The sequence below is a fragment of the Miniopterus schreibersii genome, assembly GCF_964146895.1.
Source record: "Miniopterus schreibersii genome assembly, chromosome: 4".
Taxonomy (NCBI): domain Eukaryota; kingdom Metazoa; phylum Chordata; class Mammalia; order Chiroptera; family Miniopteridae; genus Miniopterus; species Miniopterus schreibersii.
In genome coordinates this window covers 10,483,029-10,504,800 of record NC_138105.1, presented here as the reverse complement: position 1 = coordinate 10,504,800, position 21,772 = coordinate 10,483,029, and the positions used below count along the sequence as shown (strand labels likewise).

Below are 21,772 nucleotides of genomic sequence, written 5' to 3'. Positions count from 1 at the left end.
ATCGGGGCAGCTGGCAGGTGTTAAGGGAAGTGCCTCGTGGACATTCTCCGAGTCAGGCCCGAGAAGAGGCAGGGAGATAGAGCCTTTCTTAAAGAGTGGGGCTCGCCAGGCTTTACCAGGCGTTTTTAACCACCTGGCGGTAGAACTAGTCTTCCCCTGAGGGGGCAGAGGCAGGCAGCCCTGGGCAGACATGCTGCCCACTAACAGCACCCCTGCCACCGGGCCTGGGCCTCCTCCTGTGCACAGCTGGGCTGTTTTCTGGTCAGCCACCTCTCCTCTTTCTCTGAAATAACAGGAAAGGAGGGCTAGGGGAAGTTCTCCCCTTAGGAAGCTAAAAATCACCAACTGTAAGCATTTGCATTTTAACTGTCCCAACCCAGTTCCTGGCTGCTCCAGACCTCGGTCCACATGCTGCTTCCTGCGGTCGTGCTGCCGGTCTGCACCCGCTGGGCCTGGGGAAGGCTGCAGCCAGGCCCAGCTCAGAGCAGTCCACTGCAGCGCCGGAGGCCTGTGGTGTAGGTAACACCTCTGCCCCTTCTATCCCTCAAGCTGTCCCCACCTGACCTCCCCCAGACGGTCAAAGGTTATCATACATTTCCCAGGTAATAACTGCGGTGGCTGTAAGAATTTCAACACGTGAGATGCTCAAACAATGTGGAAAAAATGCCTCTCTGCGCCCTTGACCACATCCGCCTGGCTAATAAACTCTGCTCCCTGGATCTTGAGCTTCTCAGAGGCAGGAGTGCCCATGTTGAGGTGTGTTCTCATGAACAGCACTTGAAAGCAGCCCTGGCATCTGCACCCTGCGGGGGTCCCCCATCCCTAGATGGCTCAGTGGAGGACTCCCCTCAGCACAGCTGCCCACAAAGAGGCTGTTATCTGAGACAAATCAGGCCACCCTTGCTATTCCCGAAGTGCATGACCTTCATGGAGAAGTTACTGTCCCTCCTGACAAAGGCAGGACATTATGTAGCTGAGAGGGAAAGTGGCCCCAATTTTCAGGAAAAGTGTGTCTCGCTGGGATCTGAAGCGCTGTTCTGAGTGAACTCCCTGTAGGAAATGCCTCCTTGGTTATTCAACAGGGAATGTGTGCCCTAGATTTACCAGAAATTCAAATATTCTATCAGTAAGTAAATTTGTAGGGGCCTGAATTTTAAATTTCTTCTCAAGTAATTTCATTTCTTTTCAGTAAAGAAGTCTCGAGTGAAATTTAATGTCATTGCTTTTGTAAGACTGCACAAATCAGAAGAAAATGCTGCATTGGAATCTGAGTTCTGGTTCAGGAAAGCAAGGTGGCGGTGGGGACAACAGGGTCAGAACCGGGCCCTCTTCTCTGTGGGAAGAGCCACACCAAATACAAGTGCCGGTAAGAGTCTGGAGCCCCTGGCAGACGAGCTGAAGCTCCTGGACTCTGCTCTCTCACCGCAAAACCAGCGGCAAACCTGTCTACCAACAGTGCTCTCTAGAAACTGCTTTTTATCAAAACGATTTTTACAGTGCAAGGGCTATAAAAAGGAAACAAACAAAAGCCCTTGGTTAAAGGTAAAAAGAAAAAGTTGCCAAGACCTTAAAAATCTGCACTGTTCCAGCCTCAAATGATTAAAAACAAAATGCCGTTCATCACGCCGAGGTGACGATCCTAAATTTAGGCTGTTCCCACCCTAGGTTCTTCGAGGGTTTCTGTTCCAGGCATAACTGTGTCTGAGGCATCTGAGCAACAAATCGCAAGCAGGGATGCTGTTAAAGAGAAGCCGGTGCACATGGGAAAGGGCAAGCGCTCCCCTCAAACTTCGGTCCTACAGAGTCAATGGAAACAGCAGCCTGGGGATACGTGGGTCTGAGTGGTTTCTGCTGGGCCTGACTGTTGGCATATGGAGACTGAAGTTTCCATTCTCGGAACAAAGACGGGAGGGTCTGAGTGCATTCACCCCTCTTTCAGGCTCCTGTCACTAGGAGAGACAGGCTGAACTAGGGTGTGTCCTTGAGCAAAATGATGCCTAGACTTGTTTCATAAATTTGCTCATTATGGTTCCTTGTTGGGATTACTCTTAAGATGTATGTTTCTTGTGATGTTAACTTGATGTCATCCCAGGTGTGTGGGAAGGTCACGTGTCCCAGGTGTGCACTACGTCGGCCACCACACATCTTTTCCTGTAAGCTCCTGCGCCTTCTTCATGCTGATGCCAAGGCTGGTGGGAGAGCACTGGGTCAGACCAGTGAAGACTGAAGCGGGGGCTTATCTGGTGTCTAACAGCAAGGAGTGATGTGATCGTCTCGAAAAAGCTCTCAGAACAGTTCTGGTTTTGACACCCACTGGCTGTCACCCTGAGATCATTGCCAGGCTGGCCTCCTGAATGCCGCCTCCCCACACACCTTGGTGGTTGCCAAGCAAATCAGTCCACAGGCCTCAGGGACAGAGCCTGCAGTGTTTTGGTGGTCACGCAAGCACGTGTCACTTTACATCATGCTCAATGACAATGTCGACCACTGCCTCTCCTGCACAGCCTGCCTGTAGCCCCATCACGATGCTCTGGTGGTCAGTGTCAGAGGAGGGATAAAAGGTGAGGCTTTCTCTCAGGAACCTTCAGAAAGAGGTCCTTTAACAAGAAGTAGATTAAGAGACAGGGAAACACAGAGTGGGCTACGCAGCAGCAACTCGTGCCCGCGTCAGTGAGAAGCGTGCCTGCGGGCATTAGTTAGTATGCATCGTAAGTGGGGAGCACAAAGGTATTTAAAAATGCCAACATCACCCCAACACAGACAGTATGTGGTTATTCACAGACACGCTGACGATGCAACATTAACCCCTTGGCTGCCTCTTCTGCATACAGCCAGGCTTGTCAGGGCCCATGTTCAGAGGCCAGCTTTGCGTGGGTTTTTGGTGCCACCAGGTCACCTGGGAAGTAAGGCTGTCCTCAAAGCCTCACCTTGGGGAAACTGCAATTTAACCTTGAGCCCCAACCTGAGCTTGGAAAGCGCTGCCATTCTTCCAAAACAGACGCTGACAGAAGATAGAAATAAGGAAGGCGATCATAAGTCAAGTCACAACAGAGGTGACCCCCAAAGGCCCATTTAAAAAATCAGGTTTTGTTCTCATCATACATGTCCAGAGAAGGTTCGATTGTGGAGAATTCACTTTCATACATCAGGCTCCGAGGGGACAAAGAGCTTCGATGAAAGAAGTGACCACCTGGAAAAGGCACAAGAAAAAGAGACTTACTAGGTCATCAGGCCTCTACTTCCCGAGGCTTCCCACGTGGCTCGGAGGAAAGAAGGTGGATTATCTTCAAAGCATAACATTTTCTCAAATATGTGTCTATATTTTGGGTTCTTATCATGAGAGAAAGGCAAAGAATTCGGGCATCCCTCAAGCACACTTTAAACACGTAAATTCTAATGTTTGGGTCCTCAAAAGATTAACCACTGGAGCTCTTCAAAGCAAAAGCTGCCTGGTGCCCTTACGAAGAAGCCTCCACCTACAAACGTGACTTCAACCAGGGACCCGCGATCACGTGGAAAACTGCATGTCCCGTCTGCGCCCAGGGTGGGGAGGGCACAGAGCCGCGTCATCCCTGGGCAGACTGAGGCTGTGACATTGAGGCTCTGACAGTGCATTACAGGTTTTTATTGATATTAAAGTTATACCTTAACATGGTTCAGACAGTTAATCCCACATGTGGTAGGATCAGTCATTTGCGGTTCCCCTTCTTCAGAGGCCACTTCAAGCAGATTCGTGGCATGTCTACCTCCACGTCTCTAAATAACATGCCTGTGCTGACCCTTCCTAATGTCTTCAGTCTTGGACTTTACCTACTGAACCCCTACTATGGAGGACTTCCCCCCTTTACCATATCCACACATTTTCCCATTGCCCCAACCAATTGTATTTTGGTAAGAATTCAATGTTCACATTATTTGACTATCTGTGCTATCAGAGGTAAGGCATACTTACATTTCCTTTTCTGAGTAACTGTTTCATTTTACAGTTTTACTGGGGTGTAACTGACACAATGGAATGCACATATTTAACGTGTGTAATGTGATGAGTCTTGACTTATGTACACACCCCTGAAATCATTGCTGGAATCAAGACCGCGAACATCTCCGTCACCCCCAAAACTTCCTGGTGACGCATAATTCTTCCCCTTCTTTCCACCTTATTTCTATCCCTCCCCCCCAGGTAAATGCAGGTGAGTTTGCATCTTTCTAGAATTTTACTTAAGTGGAGTCATAGAGTAGTTTATTGGCTCATACAAATAAAGCTGCTATGAACATGTGAGTAGGAGTCTGAGTGCCATTTCCCTCGAGTGGACACTGAGGAGGAAAGGCTGCATGGGTGTGAGGTGACTTTTCTAAAAGAGCTGAGCTGCTGGGCGTCCTGCCAGCAGTGCGTGCGGTGCGCTCCCTGGCAGGCTCGCCAAGGCTGAGCCGGCAGGGTTTACCTGTCAGCCACAGCCGGAGCGCGGTGTCTCACTGCGGCTGAGTTCGCATTTCCCTGACATCTGGCACCTTTTCACGTGCTTATTAACCAATTGTATATGTTTTGTGAAGCATTTTGTTCAACTCTTTTGCCCATTTAAAAAAATTGTGTTGTCTTCCTAGTATCAAGTTGTAAGAGTTTAAAAAAAATACACACACACACACACACACACACACACACACTCTGCACACATTTCCTTTGTCAGACATACATGTTTTGCAAATATTTTCTCCCAGTCTGTGGCCTGCCTTTTTATTTTCGTAACAATGCCCTTTAAAGAACAAAAGTTTTAAATTTTAATAAAATCTGATTTATTTTTCCTTCTCTAGCAGGTGCTTTTGTGTCAGAATAAAGAAATCTTTGCCAAACCCAATGTCACTAAGATTTTTATCCTATGTGATCATCTAGAAGTTTTATAAGTTTTACTTTTTACGTTTAGATAAACCACTTCGAATACATTTTTGTATATGGAGGGAAATAAAGATTGAAGTTCACCTTTTAGCCTATGGGTATGTTCAATAGTTTGAGCATCATTTTGTTTGAAGAATTATTCTTTCCCCATTTGAACTGCCTTCGCACCTTGGTTGAAAATCTATTGCTCCTATAGGAATGGCTTTTTCTGGTCACTATTTTGTTCCAGCAATCTGTCTGTTTATACTGTCTTGATTACTACAGCTTTAGTTGCTAAAGTTATCCATCTTCTTATTGGTTTCCTGAACATACTTAAAGTTATTTTAAAGTCTATGTCTGATATTTCCATCATTTGTATTTCTTGTGGATCTATTTCTTTGTTTTTCCTCCTTTTTGGTCATTTGGTTTTCTGGTATGCCTGGTACTTTTTCTTTATTAAAGTATAGTTGACATACAATATTGTGGTACTTTCAGGTGTACAACATAGTGATTCTACATTTGTATACTTTATAACATGATCAAGGTATTAAAAAAATATATATATTTTTATTGATTTCAGAGAGGAAGGCAGAGGGGGAGAAAGAGAGAAACATCAATGATGAGAGAGAGTCATTGATCGGCTGCCTCCTGCATGCCCAGTGCTGGGGATGGAGCCCGCAACCCTGGCATGTGCCCTGCCCGGGAATCGAACCACCGTCTCCTGGATCCTAGGTCAATGCTTAAGTGCTGAGCCATGCCGGCCAGGCTGATCATGGTATTTCTATTATCCTCTGTCACCATACAAAATTACGATGTTATTTTTATTTTTTTATTAATCCTCACTCGAGGATATCTTTCCACTGATTTTAGATAAAGTGGAAGGGAGTGAGAGAGAAACATTGATGTGAGAGAGACATCAATTGGTTGCCTCCCACATGTGCTCAGTCCAGGGCTGGGGATCGAACCTGTAACCCAGGCACATGCCCTTGCCCAGGAATCAAATCCGCGACCCTCTGGTGAGTGAGCCAAAGCTCTAAGCATTGAGCACACTGGCCATAGCCAAAGTTATATTATTTTATATTCCCTTTGCTGAACATTATATCCTATGTCACTTACTTTATAACTGGAAGTTTGTACCTCTTAATCCCCTTTACCTTTTTCACCCCTCTCCCACCCTCTCTTCTCTGACAACCATCAGTTTGTTCTTTGTATCTATGAGTATGTTTGTTTGTTCATTTTTTATTTTTTTTAGATTCAACATGTAAGTGAAATCATATGGTATTTGTCTCTCTCTGTTACTTCACATAGCCTAATATAGCGTAGGGCCATCCATGTTGTCACAAATGTCAAGATTTCACTCTTTTTATTGCTGAATAATATTCCATTGTATATGTAATAGTATGTCTGGCATTTTTGATGGATTACTAGACAGTATATATGAAAAAGGTAGAGATAAATGGAGGTTACTGATAGTGGTATCTTCCTCCATAGGGTTTCCTGTTGCCTTAGGAAAGGAAATATCACTTTTAGGATATGGGCCTATCACTTCAATCCAGTTAGAAAGTAAGTAAATGCAGAGTTGGGCTTTGGTCTTTGAGATGGCCGTTCAAATTCTGGGTCATCCTCTAGTTGTAGGGTGCAGGCCTTTGGGGATTCCAATGGAAAGCCCAGGGTGTTTCTCAGGGCTTTTTCCTTGGTGGGCCCTGAATTCCCAAGTTTTGTCTCACAAGCACAGTAAGACTGCCTGAGTTCTCCTCATCTCTGTCTTGCACCCACATTTTAGCTGCTTTACAGATACTGTTTATGACAGTAAATGTCTGAAATGCCCAGTGTTGAACTTTCCTTTTTTCTGGGCTCTTAGTACCTAAAGTCCTCACTACATTTATAGCTCTTCAAGGTCTTTCCACATTTTTTGGGTTTGCTGGTATGCCGGTTGGACTGCAACAAGCTGGAATGACATTACCAGAAGCAGAAACTTAATCAACTTATTATCAATGGCTTTGAGTTCCCTTAGTATGGATTAAAGTTCCTTCTAGACTTTAGAATCCTGAAATTGATAAATGCAATTAAAAAAATAAAAAAATAAAAGATTTTGCAATTCTCTGCAAAATATATGTACCTGATTATGTGTATTCTCCTATTTGCTCTTTTATATCTTTCTTCCCCTTTTAAATCATAATCTACTCATGTGTACAACTCAGATATACTTTATTTCAGTATCTTTACATTGTGCCCATGAATACTACATAAAATTGAGTTGATTGGGATGCATACTACCCCAGTTAGGGGTAATTACTTTGTGTCCAAATAGTTTTAACTTGGAACTATCTCAGCATGAAATAAAAAGGGCTTTTGCACTAAGAGACAATCAATGACCCAGAATTTAACCACCGCTTGCTATTTATGTATATCGCCAGTTTTGGCAGTTATATAACCTTCATAAAGATTATGAAGATTTTAAATAACTGAAATGTCCATCAGTTTAGAATTGATTTAATATAAAGTGCATTTGTTAATATTAAAAGGAGGAGTGCATGTGTGGTCTGTATGTGTGGATGTGGAATAATCTCCAAGTATTGGGAAATAATATTATGGCCCACATAGTCTTTTTTGGATAACCTAATATTTCCTATATTCTTGGTCTCAAATTTTGTTAAGTACTTTTTTTCTGATTCATTTCTAGCAAAGAGCAAATAGAAGCTTGTCTATGCCTTGAGGGAATTGTTGATGTAGATGCAAAATGGGAAAAGAATTGTGTAGAGTCATTTAGGAGAAACTTGTCAGGTTAAGATGAAGACAGGAAACGTTTACAGAAGCATAGGTCCTTACTACTTACAAATGTAACCATTAGAGTGTCTGTGACAGTACTGGGGAAACCCTTTCCTGAGATCCTAAACTTCAAAGGTGTCAAGTTTTCTTCTGTGGGATGCTACATTTAATTCTTAAAACAGTGACCAACAGATAATTTGTTTTAAAGCTATGTGTAGTAGAGATTTTGTTGGGGAAGGGTGATGTGTATATTATGCTAATAATTGTCTTATAAAGGTATGTATAAAAGAATATACTTCTAAATGTACAAAATCTCTCTGGCAGTATAGACACAGGCAACAGAGACTGTGCAGGTCAGGGTCACTGGTTCAGGAATGGGAGGGAATATACTTTTCCCCTTACAGCCTTTTACACTATTTTGACTTTTTTTTTTACCATGTACATATACTATTCATTCATAAAAATAATTTAAAATGATTTCGAAGTACAAGAAGAAGGGGATAAAAGGGAAAAAAATCTTAATATTTATATATAATTTCACAACCACCCCACAAGATAGGTATGTTATTCTTATTTCATAAGAGAGTAAAACTAAGGCTCAGAGAGATAAAACCACTCGCTAAAATCACACAACTATAAGTAGAATCCAGGTAAGTCTGAATCCAAAGCTATCTTTCAATTTTATACTCCCAATACATAAGTACCTTAAATTATCATCATGACCAAACGGCAAAAAACATCTAACAATGACTTAAACTCCATAGTTGCAACACTGGTGACTGAGCTCCTCCTGCTGCATAAAAAATAGGTATACTAAATGAGAAGAGGTAGCTTTTCCAAGGCAATCAATATTTAATTAAACTCAAAACTTCCCAAGGACTTCATGAAGGTCCCAATAGCAACTTTGGTTTAATAAGACAACATTGCTACTGTTTCTCTTTTCAAGAAATTTAAAAAGTGCCACATGAAGTGCAGACAGACGAGGGTTCAGCACGGAGCACTGTAGCAGAACCAGTTAAATCACTAAGGGAGCTGGCAATCTAAGAATTACTTTCACTACGGAAACCTCCTTGCCTTCCTAGAATTCACATGACAATGTAATCTACAAATCTGCATCTTGTGTCTTCTTAAGGAAATCAGACAATGCTCAAGTCTTCTCATCCTAAGGCAGCAGTTTTCACACTTTTTCACCTCATGGCACACAATTATTAAAATTCTGCGGCACGCCAAAAATATATTTTTTGCTGATCTGACAAAAATATAGGTATATTTTTGATTCATTCACACCAGACAGCTATTGTTGTGCTAGCTATTGTCAGTTTTTTATTTGACAATTTAAAGGAAAAGAGGTCAGTGCCCCTGATTAGTCAGGTATTGTATGTTTTAAAAATTCTGCAAAAAACAACAAAAAAATAGTACTTCTGGGGCACACCGGTGTGCTGTGGCACACAGGCTGAGAACCGCTGTCCTAAGGCATCAGGCATTCATTCACCTGGAGTGGGGCTCCAGGGGTCAGTGCCCGACTGTGAATGAGGGCTGCTAGCCCCCTCCCGAGGCCCCTTTCCTTCTATTTCCTCTGCTCCACTTCTACTCTAACCCAGCCCCATTTCCAGATCAGGTGGATATATTTGCTCATAAGCGAGAGCTGTTCTAATCACTGTGCCTGAGGCTCAATGGGGGCTGCACCTATTGAAAAGTGGTATATGACCAGAACTTCCACGTAAAGCTTTCTTCATGTAAAAGAGGAATCATCACTGGAGGTGACACAGCTGCCTGAGTTCCCACCTGGCTCCGGACCCCTGTGCCTCCATGAAGATGAGTGTGTGCTGGGTGAACACGGGGTAGAGCAGTGGTGCCCAACAGACCTGAACATGGAACAGACCAGTCACGATGCCTCGGCAGTGCGGGGCCTTCTCCTGGGCTGAGGGACCCCTGCGCAAGACTTTCCCAACATCAGTGCTAGGAAGGAATTTTATGGCTTTTGGATCAGTTTATCTTTTCATGCAAGGAAGGAGGAATGTTACTGGGTAACACTGTCTGCCAGGCGCCTTCACAAACGCCTCCTTCCAGCTCCCGCAGCCCCATGTGGCTGGTATTGTACCTTCCAATCCACTGGTGAGAAACCGAGGCTGGGCGAGGCTAAGCGCTGACCTCTCCGCACATTCAAATGCGTAGGTCCCATCAACCTACGGCCCCAGCTAACTTAGCGGGTGTGGAGGTGAAGTACTCGGAGGGACGGCGGGAATGAAATCCGTTCTGCCCACAGCCTGGTGGTGCGGGGCCTCCCCAGGCACCTCAGCACTATGCGCGCTGCTGTGACTCCCTCCCTCACCCTGGGCTGCTTGTGCCTGTTTCCCATGGAAGAGGCTTCCAGAAGATGCCCAGTTCCGTGGAAGCCATGTCCTAAGTCAACCCCATCGCACTGCCCAGGCTTTCCATGTGCACTTACACCCACTCAAAAATAAGCCCAGGAGAGAAAGAGGGGAGGGGTGGGGAGGAAACATCTGGAGTGGGGTCTGCCTGCCGCTTGGCCTGCAGTGAGTGGCCTGAGGGGCGCGGGGCTCTGCTGCTCCTGGGGGAGGCTGCAGCGCCCCGGACTTCTCGGCACTTCACTGACTCGAGGGGTTTTTCCAAAGTAACTGGGACATTTTATTTTTTGCCTTTATAAACTATCCCAAATCCCTAGGATGTAACCCCCTACTATGGTTTGTTAAGCATGTGACCAAAAGCGAGGTGCTGGAAATGCATTTTTCTGGGTTCAAAGAGAAAGAAACCATTTGTGTCTGCATTTTGAATGATCCTTCTGTTCGTGTGTCTGGGCCACTCTTACTCTAGTCATGTGCGCCGTGTGGGGGGGTCATGAGAGAAGAGCCTCCAGGAGGGAGCACCAGGGTCGTTGCCAGGCGCCCTCTGCCTCTGCCCCGAGCATGGAGAGTGCCACCCGGAGGCAGAGGGCGGCCATGCCTGAGGTTCCCACCCAGGGTGAGGAAGCCCTCTTCCCGGGCTTGGTTTAGGTAAGGCCAACTGACATTTTCCTCAAAAGGGACTTTTCTGAAAAACTCTAAAGAAAACAAGAGTAGAGGAACTGTGTAGCCTGCTGGACTTCTGCTTCTGTCTCCTCAGACTGGCCAGGCCGGGCCTGCCGACAGCACCTCTGCTGGGCCTCTTCTCGCCCTGGGTTTACTTTACCCTGTCCTCAGGCTGAGCTCGGGTCTGATGCTGCCTGAGCTCCTGTTACTTGTACCTGCTTTTTTTTAAGACTCCTCAGTAAAAAAAAACAGCACCTCTCCCAACAAGATCTCCAAACTTCTCTCTGAGCTGCTCCGCTGCTTTCCTGTGCCGAGTGAATGCTTCCTAGAAGTCTCCTTACCTACGGGTTTTGAGAATCTTCCTCTTGTCACTGACCCAACTGTATCGATCCAATTTCTTTCCCATGGGCTTGTCTCTTAAGGTAGCTTCTGAGCTGTAATGTTCTAAACCAGCAACCCTACCTGCTTTCTTTTGTGAACCTATTCTTTTAATTCCAGGAACCAGTTTGCATCTAATTCACTCCTTCCAAATTCATGGGCCTCCTCATGGGTCCCCAGTGGAAAGCCATGCTCTGTGAAAATTATAAAACTCTTGAAATTTTTTGCGACCTTTAATTACATAACTGTCTCCTAGATATGACACCTAAAACACAAACCAAAGGAAAAAGACAAATTGGACTCCCATCAAAACTAAAAACTTGGGAGGTGGGTCTAAGATGACAGTGTAAGAGGATGCTGAGCTCACCTCGCCCCCTCCCCAGGACACACAGAATGTACATCTATATTTAGAGCAATTCCTCCTGAGAGACAACTGAGGGCCAATGAACAGCTGCACAACAAATGAGACAGAACACATAAGGAAGGCTGGGAACCTCATGAGCTCTCCAGGAGCTGAGTAATCTCCAGCACTGGAGGAACCAGCGAGCCACCGTTCACATTTCCAGCTGACAGAAACTCTATCCAGGTCTCTGGCGGACCTGCAGGGCCACCGGAAGGAGTCTCCAGCCAACCTCCCAGAGCTGGGTCCCACAGGAGGAGGGCACCACAGTGTGCATGCACTGGGCCCCTCAACTGGAGATTGGTCCAGTGGGCATGGCAGGATGCAGCTGCAGCCACCCACCGGGTTGCACACACACGTGGGGCTCCCCTGCCCAGAGGGAGTGAGAGCTAGCACAACGCTGTGGTACCTGCACACAGGGCTGTCTCGCTGCAGCAACTGCAAACAAGCAGGGTGCTGCGATGTGCACACTCAGCAGCCCTACCCAGACCCAGCTGGGGCAACAGACAATTAAAGCAATGGGGCACACCACATGCACACTGGGCAGCCCCGCCGAGATCAGAAGAGCAAGGAAGCGTGCACACACCAGGCTGCCCAACCCGACACCCACTCGTTCCGGCCAGGCGGCATACCAGCTACCCACATGCACCCACCCTGACTAGAAACAGCCTACCAAAACCATCTGGCACAGTCTACACAGAGACCATTTTTGCAAGATTGGGAGAGAGCTATTTCATCTAACTCATAGGAACAAACACAGAAAGTTAACTGAAAAATGGGGAGACAGAAGAATATTCCCCAAATGGAGAAACAAAAAGTACCTGGAGAAAAACACTAATGAAACAGAGATAAGTAACCTGCCTGATAAAGAATTCAAAGTTAACAGTCATAAGGATGCTCGATAAACTTGAGAGTGGAATACAGGAACTCAGAGAGCATATCAACAGTTAGAAATGTAATAAAGAGCCAATTAGAGATGAAAAAGACAATAACTGAAATGAAGAACACATTAGAAGGAATAAGAAAAAAGGGGCAGAAAGTATATTTGAACAAATAATGGATGAAAACTTCCCTAACTTGGGGCAGGAAACAGACATCCAGGTTCAGGAAGCACAGAGTTCCAAACAAATGAACCCAAAGAGGCTCACACCAAGACATACTGTAATTAAAATGGCAACATTTAAGGATAAAAAAACAATTCTGAAGGCAGCAAGAAGGCAGCAAGTCACATACAAGGGAAACCCTATAAGGCTGTCAGCTGATTTCTGAGCAACTTTTAGACCACAAGGGAGTGACAGGAAATGTTTAAAGTGCTGAAAGAAGGGAACCTACAACCTAGAATACTCTACCCAGTAAGGTTGTCACTCAGAACTGAAGGAGAGATAAAGTTTCCCAGACAAGCAAAAGTGAAGGACTTCACCACAATTAAACTGCTTTCCAAGAAATGGTAAAGGGTCTTCTTTATGCAGAAAGGAAAAGGGCCAAAACCAGAAATAAAGGAGATACAAGAAAGAAAAAAACCACTCAATGGTAAAGGCAAATATATGACAAACATAGTAAATCAACCACTTAAAAAGTTAATATAAAGGTTAAAAGATAAAAGTAGCAAAATTAACCATAACTACAATAGGAGATACACAAAACAAAAAGATATAGAACATGTATCAGCTTAAAATAGACTGCTATATATATCTATAAATACCTATAACTATATAGATAGATAGATAGATAGATGAATATATATGAACCTCATGGTAACCACAAACCAAAAACCTACAAAAAATACACAAAAAATAGAGAGGAACCCAAACAAAACACTGAAGAAAATATGCAAATCAAAAGGAAAGGAATCAAGAAAGGAACAGAGAACAGCAGCAGCCAAAAAACAATGAACAAAATAGCAATAAGCACATACCTATCAATTATTACTTTAAATGTAAATAGACTAAATGCTTCAATCAAAAGATATAGGGTGGCTGAATGGACTAAAAAACAAGACCCCTCTATGTGCTGCTACTAAGAGACTCACTTTAGGTCAAAAGACACGCACAGACTGAAAGTGAAGGGATGGAAAAAGATATACCATGCAAATAGAAGAAAGCTGGGGTAGCAATATGCATATCAGGCAAAACAGACTTCAAATACATATATATATAGATGTTAAGTATGTATTTTTTTGTTGTTAATTCTCACCCAAGGATATTTTTCCCATAGATTTTTTTAGAGAGAGTGGAAGGGAGGGAGGAGCAGAGAGAGAAACATAGATGTGAGAGAGACACATCAACTGGTTGCCTCCTGCATGCACCCTGACCAGGGCGGGGTGCAAACCCACAACCCAGGTACATGCCCTTGACCGGAAATTGAACCCCTGACACTCTGGTGCACAGGCCAACGCTCTAACCACTGAGCCATGCCAGTCAGTGTGTGGCAACTACATTTTAATTAAAAAACAAACAAACAGGCATAATTGCAGAGGAAGGGAATGCAGTTTTAAAAAGGGCAATTATAAAGACTAATCCAGCAGTGTCCAAAAGAATTAGAATGTGAGCCACATATGTAATTTTAGATTTTCTAGTAGCCACCTTTAAAGACTTAAAAAGGAGACAGGTAAGATTAATTTTAATACTATATGTTACATAACTCAATATATTCAAAATGTTATTTCCACATGTACACAATATAATAATTGAGATAAAAAATAAAAACTTGTACTTCGAAAGACACTATCAAGAAAATAAAGAATTTAAAAGAAAGAATGCTTGCAAATCACATATCTGATAAGGGTCTAATAAATGGAATATGTAAAGAACTCTTAGAATTCAACAACAAAAAGACAAATAATATAATTAAAAATGTGCAAAGGGCTTGAATAGACATTTTTCTACAGAAGATATTCAAGTGGCCAACAAGCAAATGGAAAGATGCTCAATATCATTAGTCATTAGGAAAATGCAGGTCAAAACCAAAATGAGGTGCTACTTCACACTCACTAAAAATATGGCTGTAATTTTTTCAAAAAGAAAGTGCTAGTGAGAATGTGAAGAAATTGGAACCCTTGTACCTTGCTGGTGGGAAAGTGAAATTGTACAGTTGCTTTGGAGAACAGTTTGGCAGTTTTCAACAATTTAAACTTAGTTACCCTATGACCCAGAAATTCCACTCCTAGAAATGTACCAAGAGAACTGAAAAGATATGTTTACATGGAAACTGGTACACTAATGTTTATGCTAGCATTATTTACAACAGCCAAAAGGTGGAAACAACCCAACATCCATCACTAGCTAACCAGATGGACAAAACGTGGTATATCTATACACTGGAATATTTTTCAGCCACAAAAAATGAAGTGTTAATACATGCTACAACATGCATGAACCTTGAACACATTAGCCAGACACAAAAGGCCACATACTGTATAATTCTATTTATAGAAAATGTCCAGGGTAGATCAATCCATAGAGACAGAGAGTAGATGAGTGGCTTCCAGGATGGCAGGGGGTAGGAGGAGTGAGAGGTTACTGGTAATGGCACCAGGACTTCATTTTTGGGTGATGAGAATGTTCTACAGTTAGATAGTTGTGATGGTTACACAACCTTGTGAATATACTAAAACTCTCAGAAATGGCTTACCCTTTAAAAGGGTAAATTTTATGGTATGTGAATTATAGCTCAAAAAAAACAAAAGAAAAAAAATCTTCAATCGCCCTACCAATCTGAGTATGACTGCTGAAGGAACCTGCCACCAATGGGAATATGTTCTCATTCTCAGGCTGCAGAGGTGGAAGCTGGGAGCCCACTGCTCGGAATGCTACGTGCACTGTCCCAGCCAATGTCCCGGCCAATGTCCCAGCCAACGGGCCTCAGGGGGAGGGGGTTGGCCTTAGGGCGCGTGCGGGAGGCAGATGTTCACTGTCACATCGATGTCACTCTCCCCACTGCCTTGCCTTCCATTCTCTCTAAAAAAATCAATTGAAAAAATATCCTTGGGTGAGGATTAAAAATATATATATATATGTTATGCACACTGAATCCTTCAAGTATATGATTCAATAAAACAAAATATTTCAACATTTTCCTCATCAATAAAGCAAAAATATTTCACTTATATATGTAAAATTGCTTTCATCCAACTTTTTAGAATTTGCCATTTTTGAAAGAATGCTGTACAAACTAAGTTTAAGAAAGAGAGATATAGTTTATTACTTACTAATTATTATGTATCTTGGAAATTTTTTCTTACACTCAACCCTTCATCCCACAAATATTTATTGAGCACTTACTATGTGCAAAGCACTCTACTAGGTAGGGGGATACGGTGGCAAGCGACACAATGTAATGTCCTTGCTGCTGCTGTGGAACTGCCGTTCAGGCTGGAGGGTTATCAACCACAAACAAAGAAACAAGATATTATCAGAGTGAATGGTGACCTTGAGGAGAATAAAATGGGAATAACCAAGCAGAGCCAAGCCGAAGGGGCATTACCATACAGGATGTCCCCAGGCTTGGGTACCCTTTGGGCACAGTAGGAGCCAACATGGAAACACCAACAGAAAGAGCGGCACTGTTCCTCCCATGGGGAATCAGGAGCACGTTCTGTCTCTGAAAGAGAAATCTGGGCATGTCATCTCCAAATCAGCCTTCCAAACACAAGTGGGGGATTAATACTCAACAGCACAGTCTTTTTCTTTTATTATTTATTTATTTTAATACAAAGCTTTGGCATTAGCAATTTATGAAAAAATAAAATGTACTAAAAATAAATGCTTGTGTGGCATGATTGGTAAATGATGCACAAAAATAGGTTCTTTTTTTCCTTCAAGGCAATCAGTCAGAAAGCAGTTTGTTTCTTCTTTAAAACCATTCTACCCTATGGAATAAAGGAAAAAACACAGGTCAAGGATTAGTTAAAGGGTAGTCGTCAACGTTTTAAAGTAATAAGGAAAGTGATCCTAACTGAAGGGCGGCCAAGGGCTGTCCCCGACTATTTCCCAACCCCAACTGGTAAAGCCAGTAGCCATTAGCATTTTCCTGAACTCAGCAGCTTCCGATCTGTGGGCAAGTGGTGCAGTCACCTTAAAAATGTGTTAGTATTCCCCAAAGAAATGCAGGGAAAGGTGTAGGCTAACAGCTTGTTTAAAAATGGGGACAATTCCACAATCGACAACTTTTCCTGGTTTGAACACATGTTCTAAAATGCTGAGTCTCCTGAAATCTGTAGCTGTTGTCCTTAAAATATGCTCCCCCTTTATCGTCAAACAAGAATGTCATTATTTATTTTGAAGTAAGATTTAAAGTAAAGACTTCCAGGGACGTCTGGCTCTCTTACGTGAATCCCCCTGATCACGTGTACGTGGGTCTGAAGGCACCCCGTCTTTGCCGCTTCCTGCGCTGCCTCGGGCTAGTGCTGCCCCCCTGCAGCCGGGCACTGTGGGACTGCCCAGCTTCCTGAACCCTGTACAGTCCGGTTCACCGCCACGGTTCCCAAATCACATCTTCAGTTCTGCTCTCTTTTTGCTGAGGCCAGATCCGTATTTCAAGCCACTGTCCTTGCTATCACACAGCCTCTAACACTTCTCGATTTCATCTCCTCCCCATCACCCTGACTTCCTCATTCAACTCTGCGTTTTCACCTCTCATCTTCCTGCCTACGGTCCACCACCCAAGGCAACTTCGCAGCCACCAGGATGGAAAGCCTTACACGTTATTCACCATTTACAATAAAGTTTAAATTCTAGAGTCTGCCCACCACTGCCACTACCGCCTATAGTAGACACATCAAACACACAACTCTCTGAACCTGCTCTGCTTTTTCCTCATTTTGTGCCCTAATTATGCCCAGCCTAGTTCTAAGTTACTCCCTCCAGGAAGCCTTTTTCAACTCCCTCAGGAAAAAGTGGCAGGAACCTGGTGTCTGTGTGACACTGGGTGACCGAGCTCATTTCATACAGGCACTAGCTCACATTAACCAGCGGCAGTGCCCTGAGCAGTGCCGCCCCTCGTCCCCAGGGCTCTTGCATGACACAGGGCACACTGGTATCTAAGCAAAGGAAAGACCATTCACAGCAACTTCATGTAAGCTCTATGCTTTATTATTTACTCTAGTTTATACTGTAAGATAACAACATGTTGCTTTGATAGTATTTCCTCAGAAAAGCTGGATATTAGATATAAGGACTTCTAATGGGTGAATCAAAAATTTTAAACTTACTTATAATCAACTAATGCAGCCATAACATTAAGGTACTTCTGAAAAATAAAAAAATGACCACTGCTAAAGACAGTACAGAAGTCCAATCAAAGGTCCCAATGCCTTTAATCCTCTCTTTGTCATCATGCTTTTAGAAAACCAAATTTGTCATCTTCAACCACATTGTTTGGAGCTCTTAAGTGGCTCTCTGCAGTAATCAGAGACCAGTGGTGTAAAGGGAAGAGGCTGACCCAGAAACACTGGGCTTCAATGCCATGCTCTGCTTCCTAGGGCATTTCCAGGGTCACTTGGGCATACGTATGGGCCTCAGGTTAGTCCTCTGCATATAGCGCAGGCTCAGGTGGCCGAAAGGAGAAGTAAATACTCAGAAACAAGAGGGTTCGTTAACCAACGGGGGCAAGTTCAAATCTTTGCTGGCATTGCTACAAGAAAGGCTGTCTAAGAAAAATAAACAAAGATGGGTGCTAGTATGAGCAAAAGGTAGTAAGTTGAGAACTAAAAATTCAGTTCTTTAGATCAGTGTTTCTGAAACTTATTAATGGATTGTAAAATCAATGTACGAGCTTACAACTAGCATTAACAACAAAGTACAGAGGACAGATCAGAGAATACTGCATGTATAAGGAAAATGTCTATGAAATTTCCGTTCTAGCCATACACATGGGAGTCCTGGGTCATAATGCAAAATGTATCTCTTACAGTGGGAGATGGTCTAAAAGATGCAGCAGAGAACCCAGCCCCTTTCCTCTGTCTCTGCTCGCTCCTGGGAAGGGACCACTTGGGACACACAGCTCAGGAGGGCCTCTCAGAACTGGAAGGAATCGTAGACTTTCACCTGATGCAGGAACAGCTCCAGCTTTGTAGCTTGTCTGAATAAGCAGGTCCTGGCAAGCTCACTAGCTTTCAAGACATCCCATGTCATGGAGGACAACTGTGACTGACAGACAGTTCTTTCTTACACTGAGTGGAAATCTACCTCCCTGTAGATGTCTCTGGAACTACACCATTAAGTGTCGCTTCTGTGAGCCGCGGTTAGTCACCATGGGACTGTTAGGAGTATTAACAGGGCAATGTGGGGAGTAACAGAGCCCAACACAGGAGTAAGTTCTCAGTAGGAGCTATTCTTATCTTTGGGAGTCCTTCAAAGACCTGGAGACACTTTTCATCTTACCCAGGTTCCTCTTTTTCTAAGCTAAGCATCCCCAAGACATCGGATGAATTTTCAGACTCCTTTTATATCGAGACATGTCAGTGTTCCTCTTCAAGTCTGAGCAGAACAATTCAGAAATATTGAGTGGAGAGTAAAACAGAGGCATTGATCCTTTGATCTGGTCTAGATGTTTCTACCATGACCCCTTGGAGGCCAGCCCATGATAGATACTGCCTGCTACTGAGCCAGGCCTTCTGGGTCTTGGGTAATGTTACAGGATGTGACATTTGTTCCAGTTACTTCATTATGCTGACCATAGCCGACTCATTTCCTCCTGTCCAGGCTATTTCAATTTGAATGTCTGGGCTACACTCCTCTGCAAATTGTAGGACATGATTTCCATGGATCCAAATCTAGGAACTGAGAATGGGCTGCAGAGAATGTCTAACTGATCTTTACACTCAACTCAAAATCTCTCCCTACATCACCCACAGATCTTATAACTCGTTCCTCAAAAAATAAAAAAAAAAAAGGACATTTACTTTTCTTACGTTTAGAGAGAATTAGCGTGATACAAATATACACCTATAAATGCTAGGCTTTAACAAGGTTTATTTGAATAGTGAAGTAGAGGAGAAAACCTCCTTTGGAAATTGAACTTCAATAACCTTGCTTACTTAGGTACTAAGAAACAGAGTATGAAAAGCAAATATATACAAATATATTTTACTTTGTGTTTATTTGCTTCTTTGACTACTACCCTGTTTATATTGCAAAATTTCAAAATTCACTAGATTAGCAGTGTTAAAAAATTAAAAGCATAATTAGTCATGGTTGAATACTTGGGAATTTCATCCCAATAGAAGACGAGTAACCCCAGGTACATGGAATTTTGATTGATTTCTGATTAAGCCAATAGAGTCAAGCCCTGAGTAACCCTGCAGAGGTGGTGAGGGAGGTGGCAGTGCTTTCATCCCTAGGGGGCAACAATCCATGCACTTCGAGTAGAAGCCTAGGCCCACCAAGTGGTGCCACATGCCTGCCCTTACATCTGGTCAGTGCTGCCTCATCTTGCTCACAAATTTTCACAAGTGACTAGACTTGGTCAAGGTCTTGCTTAAATCACAACACAAGTTCAGTGTAATATTGTTAGAAAAGTAAACTGTAATAGAAGACTATCTTATGAATGCATGAGGTTACCTAGAAAATTAAAAGAGAGCTATTAAATTAAAAAGGCAATCTCATTTTGGTTATAATTTTTTTGTAAAACAAAAAGGGGAGAGAGATTTCAAAAACTTCATTAATAAAGAATATTTATAAATTTATTTGCTAAAATAAATTTTCCACTGGCTTTAAATTTTTCATCAACATTTTGGGGAAAGAGACATTGAATGACCATTATCTCCTACAATTAAAAAGGCTTTATAAAAAATTAAGTAATTCATGTTATTAAAAAAAATCAACATATAAAAGCACAATAGGATATTCTGGTGACCATCTTTCATGCATCCCCCCACACTCTTTCTCACACTCTCTCAATTTCTTTAAATGGGATCATGAAAATCATCTTTCAGAGTGGTTTTGATTGAAGGCACAGAAATAATATTCAAATGAATAATTGCAGTATCAAGGCTAAAGGGAGAAGGGTTGGACTAAGACATGGATCTAAGATCTATGACTTAGATTCTGAGTCATGCAGGCATTTATGCATGGAACTGAAATGTTATGTCCCAGGTAATCTGGTTTCTAATAGGTAACATGTCTACTGAGCATTCTCTAAAATATCTGATGTATGAACTGAGCATCTGGCAGATTCTGAGTGGCTGCAAGATGACCATTAAATTACTTAAAATTTTGCTAAAAGTGCCCAGAGTGCCACTATTTGCTGTGATTGGTTTTCACTCATTTGTGAAATCATCTAGTTTGATGAGTCAGTATGGGAGTAAGAAAAAGAGGTGACTGCAGGTGAAATACTTCCCTCCAAACTGGTTTGAATCACAGGCACTCACACAGCTCCTATGACTCTGTAATCTATTTCATGAAAGAAAATTAAATTCAAATGATAAAGACAGATGGCTATCTTACTCACAGAACTTAAAACATCTCAGTGGAATTGATTGGCTAACATTTATTGAGCACTTATTATGTACCAGGCACTGTGCTAAACACTGTATATGCTAATTCTCACAACCACCTATGATGTACTCCTACCATTACCCTGTTTTATGGATGACTAAAGTGAGCCTCAGATAAATATAACTTCCCAGCTCACATAAGCTGAAAATGGCGAAGCAGCGAGTCACATCCAGGTATGTCTGCCTCTAGAATCTGAGCAGTTAACACTGTGCTGCGCTGAAGTAAAACTGCATCAGGTGGGCTCAACAGAAACAGACAGCTGGCGACCTGTTGGATGAGGCTGAGACTACTTTTATCTGAAGGCTGAAGAATGCCAACTGACTATGACATCCTTCCAACACATCACCGTTCAGGGATGACAAGGGCACCTCCTCCAAGCAGCTAGCCGACAGATCAGGTGGGAAGTAATTAAATCATGTCACTGAAGTGGAGGTTACTTATCCAGAGTTTCTACGGCTGAACAATGAGCATTTAATTAAATCAATTACATGAGCTTGGCTGACTGTGAAAATGGCAGACATAACTGAACATGGACAAGGTGTGAATTCCACCTGTACCATTTACGTTCAAATTTGAGCAGTGTCCCCGGGTGCTTCCATCTTGAATTAGTTTGCCTGAGTACTGGGAAATGACTGAATATTATCCTATAGTAAATGCCCAAAATTTAAAACAAAAGAAACAAAACCATTTTACCCCTGTGGAAAGCTAATTTTGGAAAACCACTGGATCAAAATGGACTTTAACAGTCATCTAACCCAGTTTTCTATTCTCTGAAAAACCTCTCACCCACAGCAGCCCTGATAAGTGACATCCAGCTTCCGAGTCCTGGGCA

The 21,772-nt window shown here is 43.0% G+C and overlaps 1 protein-coding gene across 3 annotated transcripts in view; it reads right to left on the bottom strand.

Annotated features, from left to right (window-relative positions):
* Positions 1-2,644: 2,644 nt before the first annotated feature.
* RNF130 (ring finger protein 130) overlaps positions 2,645-21,772 on the bottom strand; it is a 102,374-nt gene continuing 83,246 nt past the window's right edge. Inside the window, exon 8 of one of the 3 annotated variants that reach the window (XM_081135673.1) lies at positions 2,645-3,190. In XM_081135673.1, coding sequence (XP_080991799.1) covers positions 3,081-3,190 — 110 coding nt within the window. In that variant the 3' untranslated portion in view covers positions 2,645-3,080. Of the gene's footprint in view, positions 3,191-16,099; positions 16,314-21,772 lie in introns of those variants that run through there. The other 2 variants (XM_081135672.1, XM_081135671.1) reach the window with 2 other exon arrangements.